The following is a 14,293-nucleotide window of genomic DNA, read 5'->3' on the forward strand; positions in this document are numbered from 1 at the left end:
TCAGACTTGATTAGAGGTGAACGTTGTGCTGGATTTCTACAACTTTGGGTTCAGGGTGAGTGAGGCAATGGGTATTGAGCGAGGAAAGTAACAAACCAATGATTCTCAGGGAAAATGTAGGAAGGGCACAAACTTATAAATTACCAGGTCATGTGGGAGCAAATTGTTGAGAGTTAGGCTTAAGGTGTCAACAAAAACATGTGTTCTCTCACTGCAGTTATGATCACTTGAAGCAGCTGGCTTGTTCATGCACATGCATGTGTTACATGAGAAATGTAACGTCAGCTCAGAAAAACATTGCTTTACATTGAGAATGGCTGACTACAAACAAAGGAACTGCATGCAGGGTTGGTAGGAAAGAGAAATACTGTACCAATTGGCAAGGGGCATCCAGCCCATCCAGGCCAGGCTGGCCTGGCTCCCCTTTTTCCCCCTTAATTCCACGGAATCCCTGTTTGTAAAGATTAACTTGCAATGTTACTGTCAAAGAAATGCCTTCAGTATTGACTTAAATGGAGTGAAGAAAAAACAACAGAGAGGCAAGAGGAACAAGCTGACTGCTTATGATTTAAACCTGTGGGGTACTGATTCTGGCACATTCCAAATTTGGTTCCTTTCCAACGTATTTTGCAGAAAAAAATGAAAAAAAAAAACCCAAAAAACTCACTATCAAACCTTACAAACTTAGACCAAAGTTCTTAAGTCTGGTGCTTTAACCCCTCCCCATTAAGAGGTTTACAAAATCTGCCCCAGAATTTGCACTTGAGATGAAGCTGTTAACAAAGGGCAACAGGTTAGACAGTAGCTGGTGCTTGTTCCTCTCCCCTCATCTCTTATTCCATCAGTTTACAGCAGGATGACTGATCTTCCAATACACAAGCGAGACGTACCAATGGGCAAGGTGCATCTAATCCAGGAGCACCCTGTTCTCCTTTCTCCCCTTTAGGCCCTTTTTTGCCTTTCTTTCCCTTTTCCCCCTGTGGATACAATGGTTTGGATAAAACAAGTTTCATTCTTTTGAAAAAAGAAAATAAAGAAAGATTGGGTTTAAAGTTTGGGTTTTTCTTTTTAAGCCAATGGAGAGCTGAAAGGACACTTACCACTGTGTTCAGGTTTGGATGGTGCATTATGTGGAAAAATAAATTATATGATCACAAGCAAGAACTGCAATCAGTTTGTATTAGTTTGTGTTGGTATTTCATATCAGTATTATGAATGTTTTGAAACCTAGAACAGGGCTTGAAATAATTGATTTCTTGAGACAGAGGCAAATCTGCAAATCCCCCCAGTCTGCAGTCCAAAATAAGAGGTCTCCAATTTTGGTCAGTGATAGCACTGAAGGGTACATGCTAACTTTGGGAGAGCAGAATCCCTCAGCAGAGTGTTTTGATAAAAGACCTGTGGCACAGATGCTTCACAGGGATGACTGACTCAATTCCATCGGCTTCCAGGGTGTCACATCAAGGGTGAACCTGGCCAGGAGCATCCTTTACTAACTGATCTTCTGCACTCTGGTAAGAGTTTGGAACAAATCCTGTTCTCTGTGGTGTCCATAGAAACCCATGGACATCACTGAGGGTGCACTGCTGTCACTCCAAATAAAACACGACCATTTCAAACCCTGTTACAGGAATCAAAACACTCAAACTGCTTGATGGAGAGGTGTTATGACACTTCCAACAATTTCACATTGTCTTGGCATCATAAAGTAAACAGAGTGATAATTAGATTGTTTATTTAAGCATTTCAACATTTAAATATTCTGTCTTCTGCAAGCAATGTTTCATCTATTTGTTTTACCAAAATTCAATCCTTTGATTTCACATTGAGTTTTCCTTTTAAATGTGAAAATTTCAATGCTTTCATTCTCAGGGCAATTAGTTGATTCCCCTCAACAAATCTACCTGCAAAGATGACCTCACCTTCAAGCAGTGTAAGAGGTTTAGAGAGTTCATTTTATAATTGATTTCACACCAGTTGATCACAATGGTAAATGAGTTTCAGGTTGCTCTCAATTTCACAAAAATCAAAAAGGGATCACTTAAAAAAATAACAAATTGGACTAGGATTGTAAAAAAATGGGATAGGAAGGATGAGTAAATCAGGATATCACAAAGAAGTGGGAAAAATAGTCATAGGAAAATTAGTACAACATCGGAGAACTGGCAAGTGAGGTTGTGGCTATTGGGAGGATTTAATTTGTGAGGAAAAGGGTAAAAAAGACAGAGGAATTGTAAGGAATGAGGGTAGAAGGAGAAGGAAGGAATGCCCCTTTGGAAAGACAGACAGATTTTGGTGAAGCATATTAAATAGACATTTAACTTGTTCCACACCACTACAGAAAGGCTTAATCCATTAACAATAGAGAAACATAATTTTATACTTAAAAAACTTTGTATAAATAATATTTTAAAAAGGAAGGAAAGCACATTCATCATTTCATATAACAGCATACTTGACACATTCAAATAAAACAAAATGTTCCATGAACAAAACATACTGCATCCATGTCACGACAGAAGCAAAGTTACTTGTCTATCTTTTCTGTGTGCCAAAAGGTCACAGGATAATATCTGGGAAAACAGCAAACCCAAAATTGCCAGTCTTTACCAAATGATAAGATTGTGATGTAAAAAAATCCTCAGAAGACAAGAACCATAAATTTGCTACATTTTCATCTTAAACCTACAAAGATGATAATGTAGCAGAGAAACCCAACAGCTTAGGGTCAAATGTTGTGCTATTTGTGCTCAGTGTAGGACCAACATATCTGCAATGAGTGTATGCAAGCACAAAGCATGGACATATTCCAAAAAGGATTCTGAAAATGAACAGTACAGTTTGGTTTCTGACTATGTTTAAATTTTGTTTTGATTTTTTGTTTTTCAACTCTTTGTTTTACAAGCCAGAAGGTAACTATTTTCAACTTCCAGTTTTGCAGGCAGATCTATGATCTTACTCAAAACAATGCAACAGTTAACCTGTGTAGAAAAAAAAAAGAATTTCCTGGTTACTTTACTACTTTTTCCACTGACTGAGTACCTTCTTTTTAATCTTTGATCTTTACTCCTTATCCTGAACTATAGAAACTCACAGGAGTTATGGGGATTCTACATGTGATGAGGATAAAAAAAATTCCTTTCTGTCCTTCCTCAGTGCCTAGAGAAATAAAAAATTGTGGCACTTCTGCAACACCATTACAGTTGGAACAATCTGCAATCCTCACAGGCACAGATTTTCATCAATGCAGAGTGCAGGGGAAAAGGACAATGCCTTTTTATCCTCTGTTCAGACACACCATACTCTATCAAATATGTAACAACAGTCACAACCGTGCATCTGAGACTGGGGGCCACTTCCCTCCCTTCCCCACAACATGATCTCTAGCTTTGGTTAAAGCTTATTTGTTTCTGAAAGAATGTTTTGTCTATTCATACAACTTGAAAAGACAACCTTTTTTTTGTGATGAGTGCTCCTGGACTATAATTTTATATGAGTAATTACAGCTAGAACACTTTAAATAATATTTTTACAGCCATGTTAAGAAGCCATAATGCAGACACTGACTTGCTTTCACAGTAGCAGAACTACTGATGGGCTAAAATACAGATCAGCAAACTTAAGAAGTAAAGATTTATTCCCTGCACGTCTATGAAAAAAGTGTCACTGGTTCTCTTTAGAATGTTCATAATGATATGCATTTTTGCAGGGCAATTTAAGTTTCTTAACTAGAAACTCACTAATCTCAATTTGTGTGATGTCAGACCAATAGCCAATACTGTAGAAAAAATATTTCTTTTAATATTAATAAATATTTAAAAACCAAGAACTCATAAGTTAGATGGTCAAATTTTTTATTTGTTATTACAAAAATTATTTATCTGTTGAAATGGGTGCTGTTACACCAATTTGGTCATAGATAATTAGTAATTTACATAAGGAAAAACTTATGTAGAACACAGAAGACTTGTTCTAATGAGAACTTGGATTAATTGCACTACTTTGCATCTTTTGAGAGTCAGCTTTCTATTTGGAAAAGAAACTATTGATGCAGTTCAAGTAATTTTGATGAAATGTTTGCTTACATTATATAAATATTCCCTAATTTCTGGGAAAAAATAGCTTAAACTGTGCAATGCAAGTGTCTTCCACAGAGGTCTCAGCCATATTTTTCCTGACTTTTCACTAGGAAAGGCCTTCCTTTGCCTCCTAGGTTTCCTTAAATACTCTGGGAATTTTTAAGGCAGGTATTCAATCTCCATTTCTGCCCTACAGACTTCCTGTCAATCCTCTTTCTGGAAGTCCACACAACAGTATGTTTTTTGAAACATGTAACAGACTTGCTAACTACTTTATCCCATGCATTCTCCTCAGGAGACAGGGTTTGCCTTTTCATGAATTTTTAGGGGGATGGAGGACCAGAGTTCTTGGGAGATGTGTCCTGCAGCCCAAGAGAACAAGTCCCCACAGGCAGCCTAAATCACAACTGAACTCCAAAAAAGGTGTAGCTGTGCCACACACCATTCCCACAGAAAATTCCCTCACTCCCTTGCAACTGGAAGTCCCATGTTTGACTTATCTAGTCAGTCCCTGGGAATCAAGCCTAATATCCAAAAGCAGCACACTGGAACATTAAAACATTCTTACATCCTGAGTGCTGAATCTCATCTGTTCCATTTTCACATTATATTTGTATAAGTGAGATTTTTACCAGCTTTCCATCTTTTCTTCCAGAAATCTTCTGGAGCTCTGGTAGCTGAAATTTCTGTCTTATCTGCTCTAGCGGTACATGGAAACACAGACTCAAAGTGTGGCTGAAAGGGAGTTCTGGAGGTTGCCTAAGATGCCCATTGGGATCAGGATGATTCCTGACCCTAGGTCAGCTCAGACCAGACCAGGTTCTGCAGGGCTCCATGGGCAGGAGTCCAGCCCCCTCTCTGGACTCCCTGTCCCAGTGCTGTGCTGTCTTCCCTGTGAACAATTACTTTGAACCTCTCAGGAGCACCTTGCGGTCCTGTGTTTCCCCATTTGCAATTGCCCAGAAGAGTTTTGCTCTATCCTTTTTCATCTCCCGTTTTGAGTAGTTTGGCCATCCCATTGTCAGACTAAGCCAGTCCCCCTCCTCCACTCTCTGCCACTGGTTGTGTTTGCCCCAGACCCCTGCCAGCTTGGTAACCTTCTTACTCTCCAATTTTTTCATGAACTGTGAGGCTCAAAAGACCATCTGCAGCATTCAAGCAATCTCACTGGAACTCATTAGAGAAGCATAATTACTTATTTTTATCTTCTGGATACAACTCTTTGAATGTATCCCAGGGTGAGAACACACTGTTAAGCTCACTCCATTTGGCACCAGCTGTAACTCCCACTCAGCACAAAGAGCATTTTGACCATCACCTCTCTGAGCTGGCTGTTATCAGTTGCACCTTTAGACTGACAGCTGCCCTCAAGGAGAAAAGCTGTTCACTGGTGGCAGACAGGCCTGTACTCTGGCAGCAAGCAAGGGCTTCGTTCATTGTGATTACTCTGCCAGGTCAAACACTGCCTTTATAACATTCATGGAGCACCTGCTTAAACAACTGCTGTTCTGCAAAATCAGTACCTTACCAGCGATCTCTGAGCTCAAAAGAAAGAGCAATATAGCAAGGGAAAAAAGGGAAGGATGAATTTCATCATACCCTTTTCAATGCATTCTTGGGAAGTGTTTTGCCTGACCAGATTAAGAAATGGAGATGAACTCTAACACTCATGGTGACTTTTTAGCCCTGCTTCTTTTGTTTAGGAGACCATAATGAGAAGTTAATCCAGCCTAACCCTGCATATGTCAGCTTGACAAGAACATTGGTCTGAGCTAGAAAAATCATCTGCTGCATGTATGGACTTTTACATGAAGTGGCTTGGTGTGAGTTCTAATTCAGCAATTTTAGCAGCTGGGCTTTGTGCTGGATAGAAATGGAAGAGATTTGCTCATGAAGTTTCTCTACACTTACATTAATTCCTGCATTGCTTTTAACTAAACAGATTTCCAAGTCACTGTATCTGGACACTGAAAATGAAGTCAGCTGTTTCTGTTAACTTCACTGTCTAGTTGGTTTACCAGAATGGTAGAATATATGATTCGATTTAAATCCAAAAGTATCACAAAGTCCTTAACTACAAATAAAACTTTGCCAAAAATAAAAATTCAGACAATTCTTGTCTTAGACACTTGGTGTGGAACAGGTAGCATGTACAGGCATGCTACACCAGGATCAACCACTAGTGTGCAAATACTGCCAGGAAACAGAGCTGAGCTCTTCAGTATAAAATCACTACCACAACAACTAATGTCTGCATTAAATATTTCAGGACTTTCAACAAGTGCAGGATGGATTGGAGAAAACAAGCCTAAAAAAAAAGGGCTGTGCTTTGGGACATGTAGGTATTTTTAGTCCTGCACATACTTTTTGAGGTTTTTCATGATTTTGCTCTAGCATGTATCTGTGACTTGCCTTTTGGCACACAGTAAAAACAAAGGTAAGTTTTAATGGGACAATTTATAGTATAAAGACAGCAGAAGTGATTAGCTGAGGAATCAAGCAACAGTTATGAACACTATGGTCACCTTTTCTCCCTTTTCTCCTATATCACCCTTTTCTCCTCGAGGACCAGGGAAACCCTATAAAAACAAAGTGGACAAAGATAGGTTGACTTTTATTAACATGCAGATTAAGTTCTCAAATACTCCTGGAAAACCTAAAAAGATGATTTCTCAATACGGTCTGTACATATATTATGTGTGGATACATGCACAGACACAAGAGCATGTGAGACAAGTAAGCCACAGAGGTTGGTAAAGACATTTTGGCAGCTACAGAAAGAAATCATACCACTCAAACTAGCAATCATCCATGCTACACCCAAACTAGCAATCATCCATGCTACACCCAAACTAGCAATCATCCATGCTACATAGCTTATGTGCATTCTTAAAAAGACTCCTCTAGGTTAGGGATTTCAGTGTAGGACTACACAAGAGGACTTTCACTAAGTCTTTTTAGCATGCAAAGGAAAGAGCCTATGTTTTGAAACAAATCCCTTACAGGCTATGAAATTATTCTCTTTAAGTAGAATAAATTTAGTTAACCAAATGCTAAGTTCTTCTAGAAATGAGTCATGTGAATATTTTCTTAGCAAGCATTTTTTCAGCCTACTGACATCGAAAGGACCAAGTTCTGGTATTGCTGAGCACCACTATCTGGGGTGTCTGTTGATAAGGGCTGTACATTGCACAATCTTTGTCCTCTTTAGCACAGAGAAAGAGCAAACACAGCACTCAGCACACCCTCTGCAGGTCCTGCATGCACGCTAAAGGGCAGCAAAGGCCTTGTACCCCACAAGGGATCCTTGGCAGACTCTTACCAACCCCTGAGGGTGCCCTGGTCACACACATTACTTACATCGAGGCCAGGCTCGCCGTCTTTGCCCTGCCAAAGAACCACAGGAACTGCATTAGCTTCCCTCAGACAAGGACAGTGCTGCCCATGCTTAACATTTCCAGGAACTGATAACCTGGCTGCAAAATTTTGCTTGACTTTAAAATCTGCAGGCAGATTCCAGGAGCAAGCTAAAAATACAAAACCAGCTAAAAACCTATAAAATTTTATTTTTAGTTGGCAGGAATGGGAAACAGAAATAGGATTTAAAAAAAAAAAATTAACTCACAAAGGTGACCCTCACATAAAAATGTGTGGCAAGCTAATTTAACACTCCATGGAGCCTGAAAACTGTCTCCAGCCATGACTCCTGATCCAATTAAATGGATCCAATTAAACCACAGGTCTGTATTCCAGTTTAAATTAATTAATCAAATGGATTAGACTGGAGAGGGTATGGAAACACTAAAAGTCTCCTGGAAAGGCTGGTTGTGCCTGGCCAAGCACTTTTACTTTCCTTGCGTCAAAGTACAGAACAGACTTGTGTATATGTACACACCTGACCCAGTCATTAGCAGTGTAAACAGGGAAAGTCATCTGATTTTATTGGGGATATCGTTGTCAGGCCAATATGAGGCCGTTGTCTCCCTCATATTTTAGAAATGGATAACATAATTAAAATTATTGATTTAAAACAAATAATTTCACCTATGAGTGAGCAACAATGAAATTGTCACGTAACTTCTGAGTAGATGGCACAGAAATGAAAACAAAACGGGTCTCTGAAGCAACAAACAAAACAAAAACATAATGGTGAAGAAACCTTGCAGAATGGAAATCCAAGCAGCAAACTGACACGAAGAAATTCTCAGCTTTCCACAGTTCCTCCTGAACTCCTGGCACTCTCACATGGTCCCCAGGCAGCTGATGGCCAAAGGCTGCTGAACCAGGAGCACCTGCATTCTGCATCTCCTCTCTCTTGCTGGTTCATGTCAGGTCTGGTTTTTTACGTGCATGGGTAGAAACCCAAGAGTGTGATACAGAACACTGACCTTGCACTGTCAGGGTTTATTATCAATCTCTGCCTTTTCCAACTAATTCTACTGCTAGGTGAAAATCAGCCATAAAGCACACAAAGTTTAATCAGGGAGGGATGAAAAGTGCAGTGTGTACAAACTCTGTGCAACTTACAGGCAAGCCATATGGTCCTCTGGGTCCAGGGTCACCTACAGTTCCCTTCTCACCCTAAGAAAAGATTACAGAACAAGCAAACAAAAACATTGGCTATCTTAGAAATTATTTCTACTAAGTGCTTTAGGTTAAAGTTTATGCATTCCTAAGTATTTTGAGTGAAAAATATCCAAGCTCATTTATTATCATTAAATGTTTAAGGGAGAAAGAGAAGGTGTGAATTATCACTCTTTCTAGGAAGAATGACTTTTTAGGCATATGATATCACATTCATTTCTAAATACGTTAGTAACTGAAAATATGTTTCAATTGAACACACACCAGTGTCAAGTTTAAGCTTCTGACAGCTTAATGTTGCTCTTAGTAAAAATCCAAAGTTGTAATGAAAACTGAAGATATACAGCATCAAGCTGTATATACACACAGCAGCTGAGATGCAACACAGTGACAGGCAAAAATAATGTGTCAGTCAAAGCTTGATTTAAGTAGGCAATGCTATTAACAGTGACATTGTGAAGATTATCCTATGCACTGTGCTGTTGCTAAATCCTCTACTGGATTCTAGATAAGTGATGTAAATACCCTGGTTTATTAAAATCAAAACAACTGTAATAATTTGCAAGACAAACAAGTACTGAGATTTCTCCAGAAGTCTGATCTCATTCTGCACTAAAATCCATGGAAAAATTACCAGTTTCCAGAGGAGTGCTGCCAAAGTCATTTTGCAAGCTTAATACAGGGTAAACTTTTCCAAACGGAATGGAATTTCAAGGCGGCGAATTTCAGGCTGACAGTAATAATCACCTTTGCTCTCTAATTTTTCTTTATCAAGATTGATATGAAGTTAAGCTTCCCAAACCAGCCAGGACTAGCCTGTATAACTGCAAGCACAGGTCCCTGTGAGCTTGGTAGGCAGTCAGGGCTGGGAAGAAGGTGTGGAAAGCAGTCTTGTTTCAGGCTGTTCTTTCTTCTGAATGAAATCCACCAGAAAAGCATTTCTCTCTGGAGAGAACTAAACGGCTCGAAATGTTGACGTTGAAATGAAAGAAGAAAATCCTGACCACCTCTAGTTTTCAAAGCTCCTACTCTGGATTTGTCATGCAGGGTGACTTGGATCCCTTTGTCACCCCCTTTGGTGAGCACATCCTAACACAGGGCTGCCTGCAAGGCTCATGGTGTGCACAGGGGCTGTGTTTCATCCTGGCATTTGCTGCACTTATGCTCGTGAGAGAATTCTCTGTACAGCATCCTCTGGGTTATTTACTCCTTACCATTATTTCATTAATGACTCTATCATTAAAAACACAAGACAGAGACGTAGATGTGTACCTAATTAATAGTGGTGATTACTGGCATAGCCAAGCACTTGGCACAGCTCTGAAAACGGGCTGCTATGTCTAAATTTCATTGACTGAATTATACAAAAAGGCAGGCACCAGCACCAACGGGACCTTAACCCGTGGCTCAATAATCCCAGCAATAAGGAGTTTGTCAGAGTAACTGACATTTGATCTGTTTTAAATACTTTATATTTTTACTTAGGTGGGCACTTGCTTTAGTCTAGAGCTAAGGAGATGTGCAGTGTCAGGCATTTCTGGATTCTGCTGCTCCCCTGCTAATTTCTGAGCAGCTTTTGGGCTGGATGCCCTGGCAGGACAATAGGAGCTATTGGGAACTAACAGCTGATTTTCAAAACAATTAATGCCTTGCAGCTTTAAAGCTTTCTGCTAAGAAGAATCTAATGTGCTGACCTATGTAGGTAAGAGTACAGAAATCTTTGATCACGACTTGAAATATGTCAAGACCAGTTAAGCATCTTTTTTTTTTTTTTAATCTTCAGCAGCAAGATGACTGTACAAAGTCTTCTCAAGATAGGTTTATAACATTGCTAAACATATGGCAGACATAAAAATACTGAATGTATCAGTCTAGGAAATAATCACATCTGTTATGTAAGAATGTATTTGGAGAACCGTGTCTCAGAATTTTTTGTGTCCAATACAAAGCACATGCTGAAACATGTTTGGAATATCAGATGAGGTCCTGAATGTTCATGGATTATATGAGATTAATGGACTGTCATGAGCATACTGGCCTCAACCATCACAATTTCCTTCAGGGCAGCAGATATTAGCAAACTTCAAGATTTTGTTTTGAATTTATTTGTGAGACAATCCATCAGTGTCCAAAGAATAGGAACCATAATGTATGTTTTTGCATCCTATTTCACTTCAGTCTCCTGAATCATGGACAAATACGAGTTACAATTTGAATGAATAAAGCTGAATAATCTGTGTCTCTATTAGGATAGACAGGGAGATTTCATAACATTGTTATGGTGAGAAATATTTTAACCAAATTAAAGAGAATGCACTTTAGCTACTAGTACTAACTGTGTGTAATGATGACAGCGCTGCACAGGCTACACATCTGAAAGCTAAAATCAAGCTCAAAACCAGGCCTTTGTCACCAATGAAAAGAAAAAAAAGAAAATGTTTATTTCCAGCTCTCAGATTCCTTTAGCTGGTCAAGAAGCTGGATATACATTATCCCTGTCATCACCCTTCAGGCTTACACGTCCCCTTTCATCAGTAGTAGCTGAAGATATCTGTTTTCCAGTGTTCTCTACTTTCACTCAAGACACTATGCAAGTGAAAATAATAGGTACACAGTCAGATTCAGAGGCCTATAATGACCTACTCCTCCATTTAAGAAAGATGGTCTCAGTAAAATCTCTCTAATCACTTGGCAAAATGCAATTCCAATAGCTGAAAATTAGTAAGAATTAATAGACACTGTCTTCATAAATTGTATTAATTCACATTAATATTAATGTGAATTAATTACTCTTCCAGTTTCTACTAAAAAACACATAAAACCACATTATAGTGTCATGTTTTTCTTATTCTACCTTGTCATTATCTAAACAGACTTTGTATAAAGATGATCTGACATTTTCTATTTTAATAGTTAATTGAAAATCAGCAACCCACCCTAATTTGCACAACAGTTTGCTCTACCTCAGAGCAGTAATTGAGCATCACCTTGAATGCAGCCTGTGCAACATGAATTCATGATTATTCTGTCAAACAGCCCTAATGCCCTCCTAGATTTATACTGGCCCAAGATTTTTCTTATCAATACAGAAAAAATAGGGCCCTATCCAGTGACAGTGAACACTGGCCCTATGCACTGTTATTAATTAAAAAGTCTGAAATCTGCAGACAAAAATGTTTCCCTCCTGCTTTCACATAAACAAGTTCAACAGGTGCAAATGCAAGTTGTAAAACAGCATTAAAAATACATGATTTGTTATTTAAATAATGAGACATATATCAACACTGTGCACCTGTTACATAACTGTGCTACAAACAACTCCTCCCAAATGGTATTGAATAATTAAATGAACAATTACAGCAACAATCTTGCTGGTTGCCTGCAAGGAAAAACCCTTCCATCTGTCTTGTGAACTTCCTCCCATTCATTTAGCTCCACAGAAAATGGTGGGTGTGTAGGAATTTTCTGCACACCTTAGTCTCTCTATTTTTGTGAAGTTCTCCCTCTGTGCTCATGCAATTCCTATCCCCTTTTCAGCTACTGCTTTTCAACAGCTACAGTGGGGCTTATTCCAGATCTAGCCATATGACTTCACGTGACCTTGAACACCCTCCCAAGAAAAAAACATTAGTAGCTGTCTTCCACAGACAGAAAGAATAGTTTGTAATATTATATTTCATTGTCAAAGACATTTCAACTGGTAGTACACATGCACGTCCTTCAATATAAAAGGTCATAATGCAAGAATAAAATGTATTGTATTTTATATACTTCTACATGTGTATCTCATCTGAATTTTTTACTTAAGATTAGAGGATGTTCAACTATTTTCCACAGAGTTGACAGAAGACAAATATTGTCCTGATTGAAGGAAAAAAAATTGAATCAGTAATTCCCTAGAAAAACAAAAAATACTGAAGTCCTTCAGGCACTTAAGTAGCCTTAAGAGGTAACTGCAGCCCACTGTACAGTTTAATTTGGACTGTGCTGCATGTCTTGTATTCATCCCTCAGTACCACAGCTCTGTAAAAATGAATCTTACTTTTCTCAGATGAAGCTAACTGGACCTCTGCCTGTGTAAAAAGGCTGCGTCCTTTTTACAGCTAGTCTTAAGTTGTTATAGCACAGTTGTTTTGTTAAAGCTGTTTGTTTTGTTGTTTTGTTTGAGGAAGTCAAAGAGACAAAGTTCTGGACTGGTAACTCCTCCCGGAGGTTTTAGGATATCATCTTCTGGTTTGTTGTAACAACTGATGGTTGCATTGTTAAAGGTGACAGGATTATAGTTAAATATTAGAGTTCCTATCATATTTCCACGTGAGAAAATTTACTGTGAATATTTCAAAATTAAATAGCAGGGCTCCTATCTCCTAAGCTTAAAAAAAAAAAAAAGAAAAGCTTAAATATTTCAGCGGCTGGAGATATTTTTCCCGGATAAAAACATTTAAGTGACTAGAGGAGAGAAATACTCCTTTTTTTTTTTGCCATTGCATTCTTATATAATCAGATCACACTATCTTCTTTTGTACCAGCTTGTTCTCAATTTGCACAACATAATGAAACCAATGAAAATCATGTTCTGTTTGTGGCACTGTGAACTAGAAAGTCCAGTCAATTTCTCACTGATTAGTCATTTCAAAATACAAACTCCCCTGAAGTTAATGAGTTACAATGTCAATCTCAAACAGATAAATGTGTGTGTGAGTAGAGCACATATCCAGTTCTGGGCTGCTCCTCTACAGGTGAGACACTGTTCTGTTCTGTAACATCTAGGCACAGTGGGTGTCCCCATATGACATTTTTCCACTGTGGCAGCCACTTTGCAGGGAGGAGCACATGGAACACATACTTACTCTCTCTCCTTTGGGACCTGCAGGGCCATGGGGACCAACTGGGCCATCTATGCCCTGCAAAAAGGAACAAAGAGGGTAAGAGCGAGGGCTTCTTCTTACAACTCTTTAGTTTCAGTAGCTGTCTTGTACACAGGAACTAACATGGAAGCAGTCTTCACTGGTTGAAAATTTGGATTTAACTGTGATGCAATCTACTTGGCTTTCAAAACTCCACCTACAACCTCTCCTGTTCCAAGGCAGAGTGTTCTATTGGCGTTCACTACATCCACGGAAGCAATCAGATTTGCAAAGATCTTAAATTGATTAGAAGAAGATTGAAGGGTCAAAAAAATATTTTAAATTATTGTTTTACTTTTAAAATTGACTGTTCTTTAAACTGAAATGTCGACCTGTAAGACGGACTTAGCTATTGCAAGGATCAATGAGAATCTTACTTCCAAGATATAACTCTTTCATTGCATAGATTCAAGAAAGCAAAAGATTTAACATCTCTGATGTGTAACATAGCAATGTGTGCAGATGAACCTCAGCACATCTGCATCTCCTTCACTGATTCCATATTAGCATTGTTCTCTTGTAAGCTAAATCCCTAACCTTACTCAGGGAAACTAGCAACCCAACCAAGGCAGTTGTCCAACCAAAAATCAAAACTAAGCTGCCTTTTAAAGGTTCAGAGCTCCTTCTACAGAGAATTACATTCTCTTTCCCATACACGTTGCCCTAAGAACGTGCTTGAAGCCCCCTCCAATGCAGCATGGAAAATGCCTGCAGCATTTGGCC

General features: G+C 38.8%; 1 protein-coding gene across 1 annotated transcript in view; it reads right to left on the minus strand.

Annotated features, from left to right (window-relative positions):
• Positions 1–14,293, minus strand: part of COL25A1 (collagen type XXV alpha 1 chain) — a 294,552-nt gene that overhangs the window by 5,454 nt on the left and 274,805 nt on the right. Inside the window, exons 31-35 of the mRNA XM_054295154.1 lie at positions 13,514–13,567; positions 8,607–8,660; positions 7,440–7,466; positions 6,605–6,658; positions 374–451 (exon numbers count right to left, since the gene is read on the minus strand). Coding sequence (XP_054151129.1) covers positions 374–451; positions 6,605–6,658; positions 7,440–7,466; positions 8,607–8,660; positions 13,514–13,567 — 267 coding nt within the window. The remainder of the gene's footprint in view (positions 1–373; positions 452–6,604; positions 6,659–7,439; positions 7,467–8,606; positions 8,661–13,513; positions 13,568–14,293) is intronic.

Source organism: Melozone crissalis, unplaced genomic scaffold, assembly GCF_028551555.1.
Source record: "Melozone crissalis strain CALT ecotype California unplaced genomic scaffold, PUWL_Pcris_2 ptg000006l_1, whole genome shotgun sequence".
Classification (NCBI taxonomy): Eukaryota; Metazoa; Chordata; class Aves; order Passeriformes; family Passerellidae; genus Melozone; species Melozone crissalis.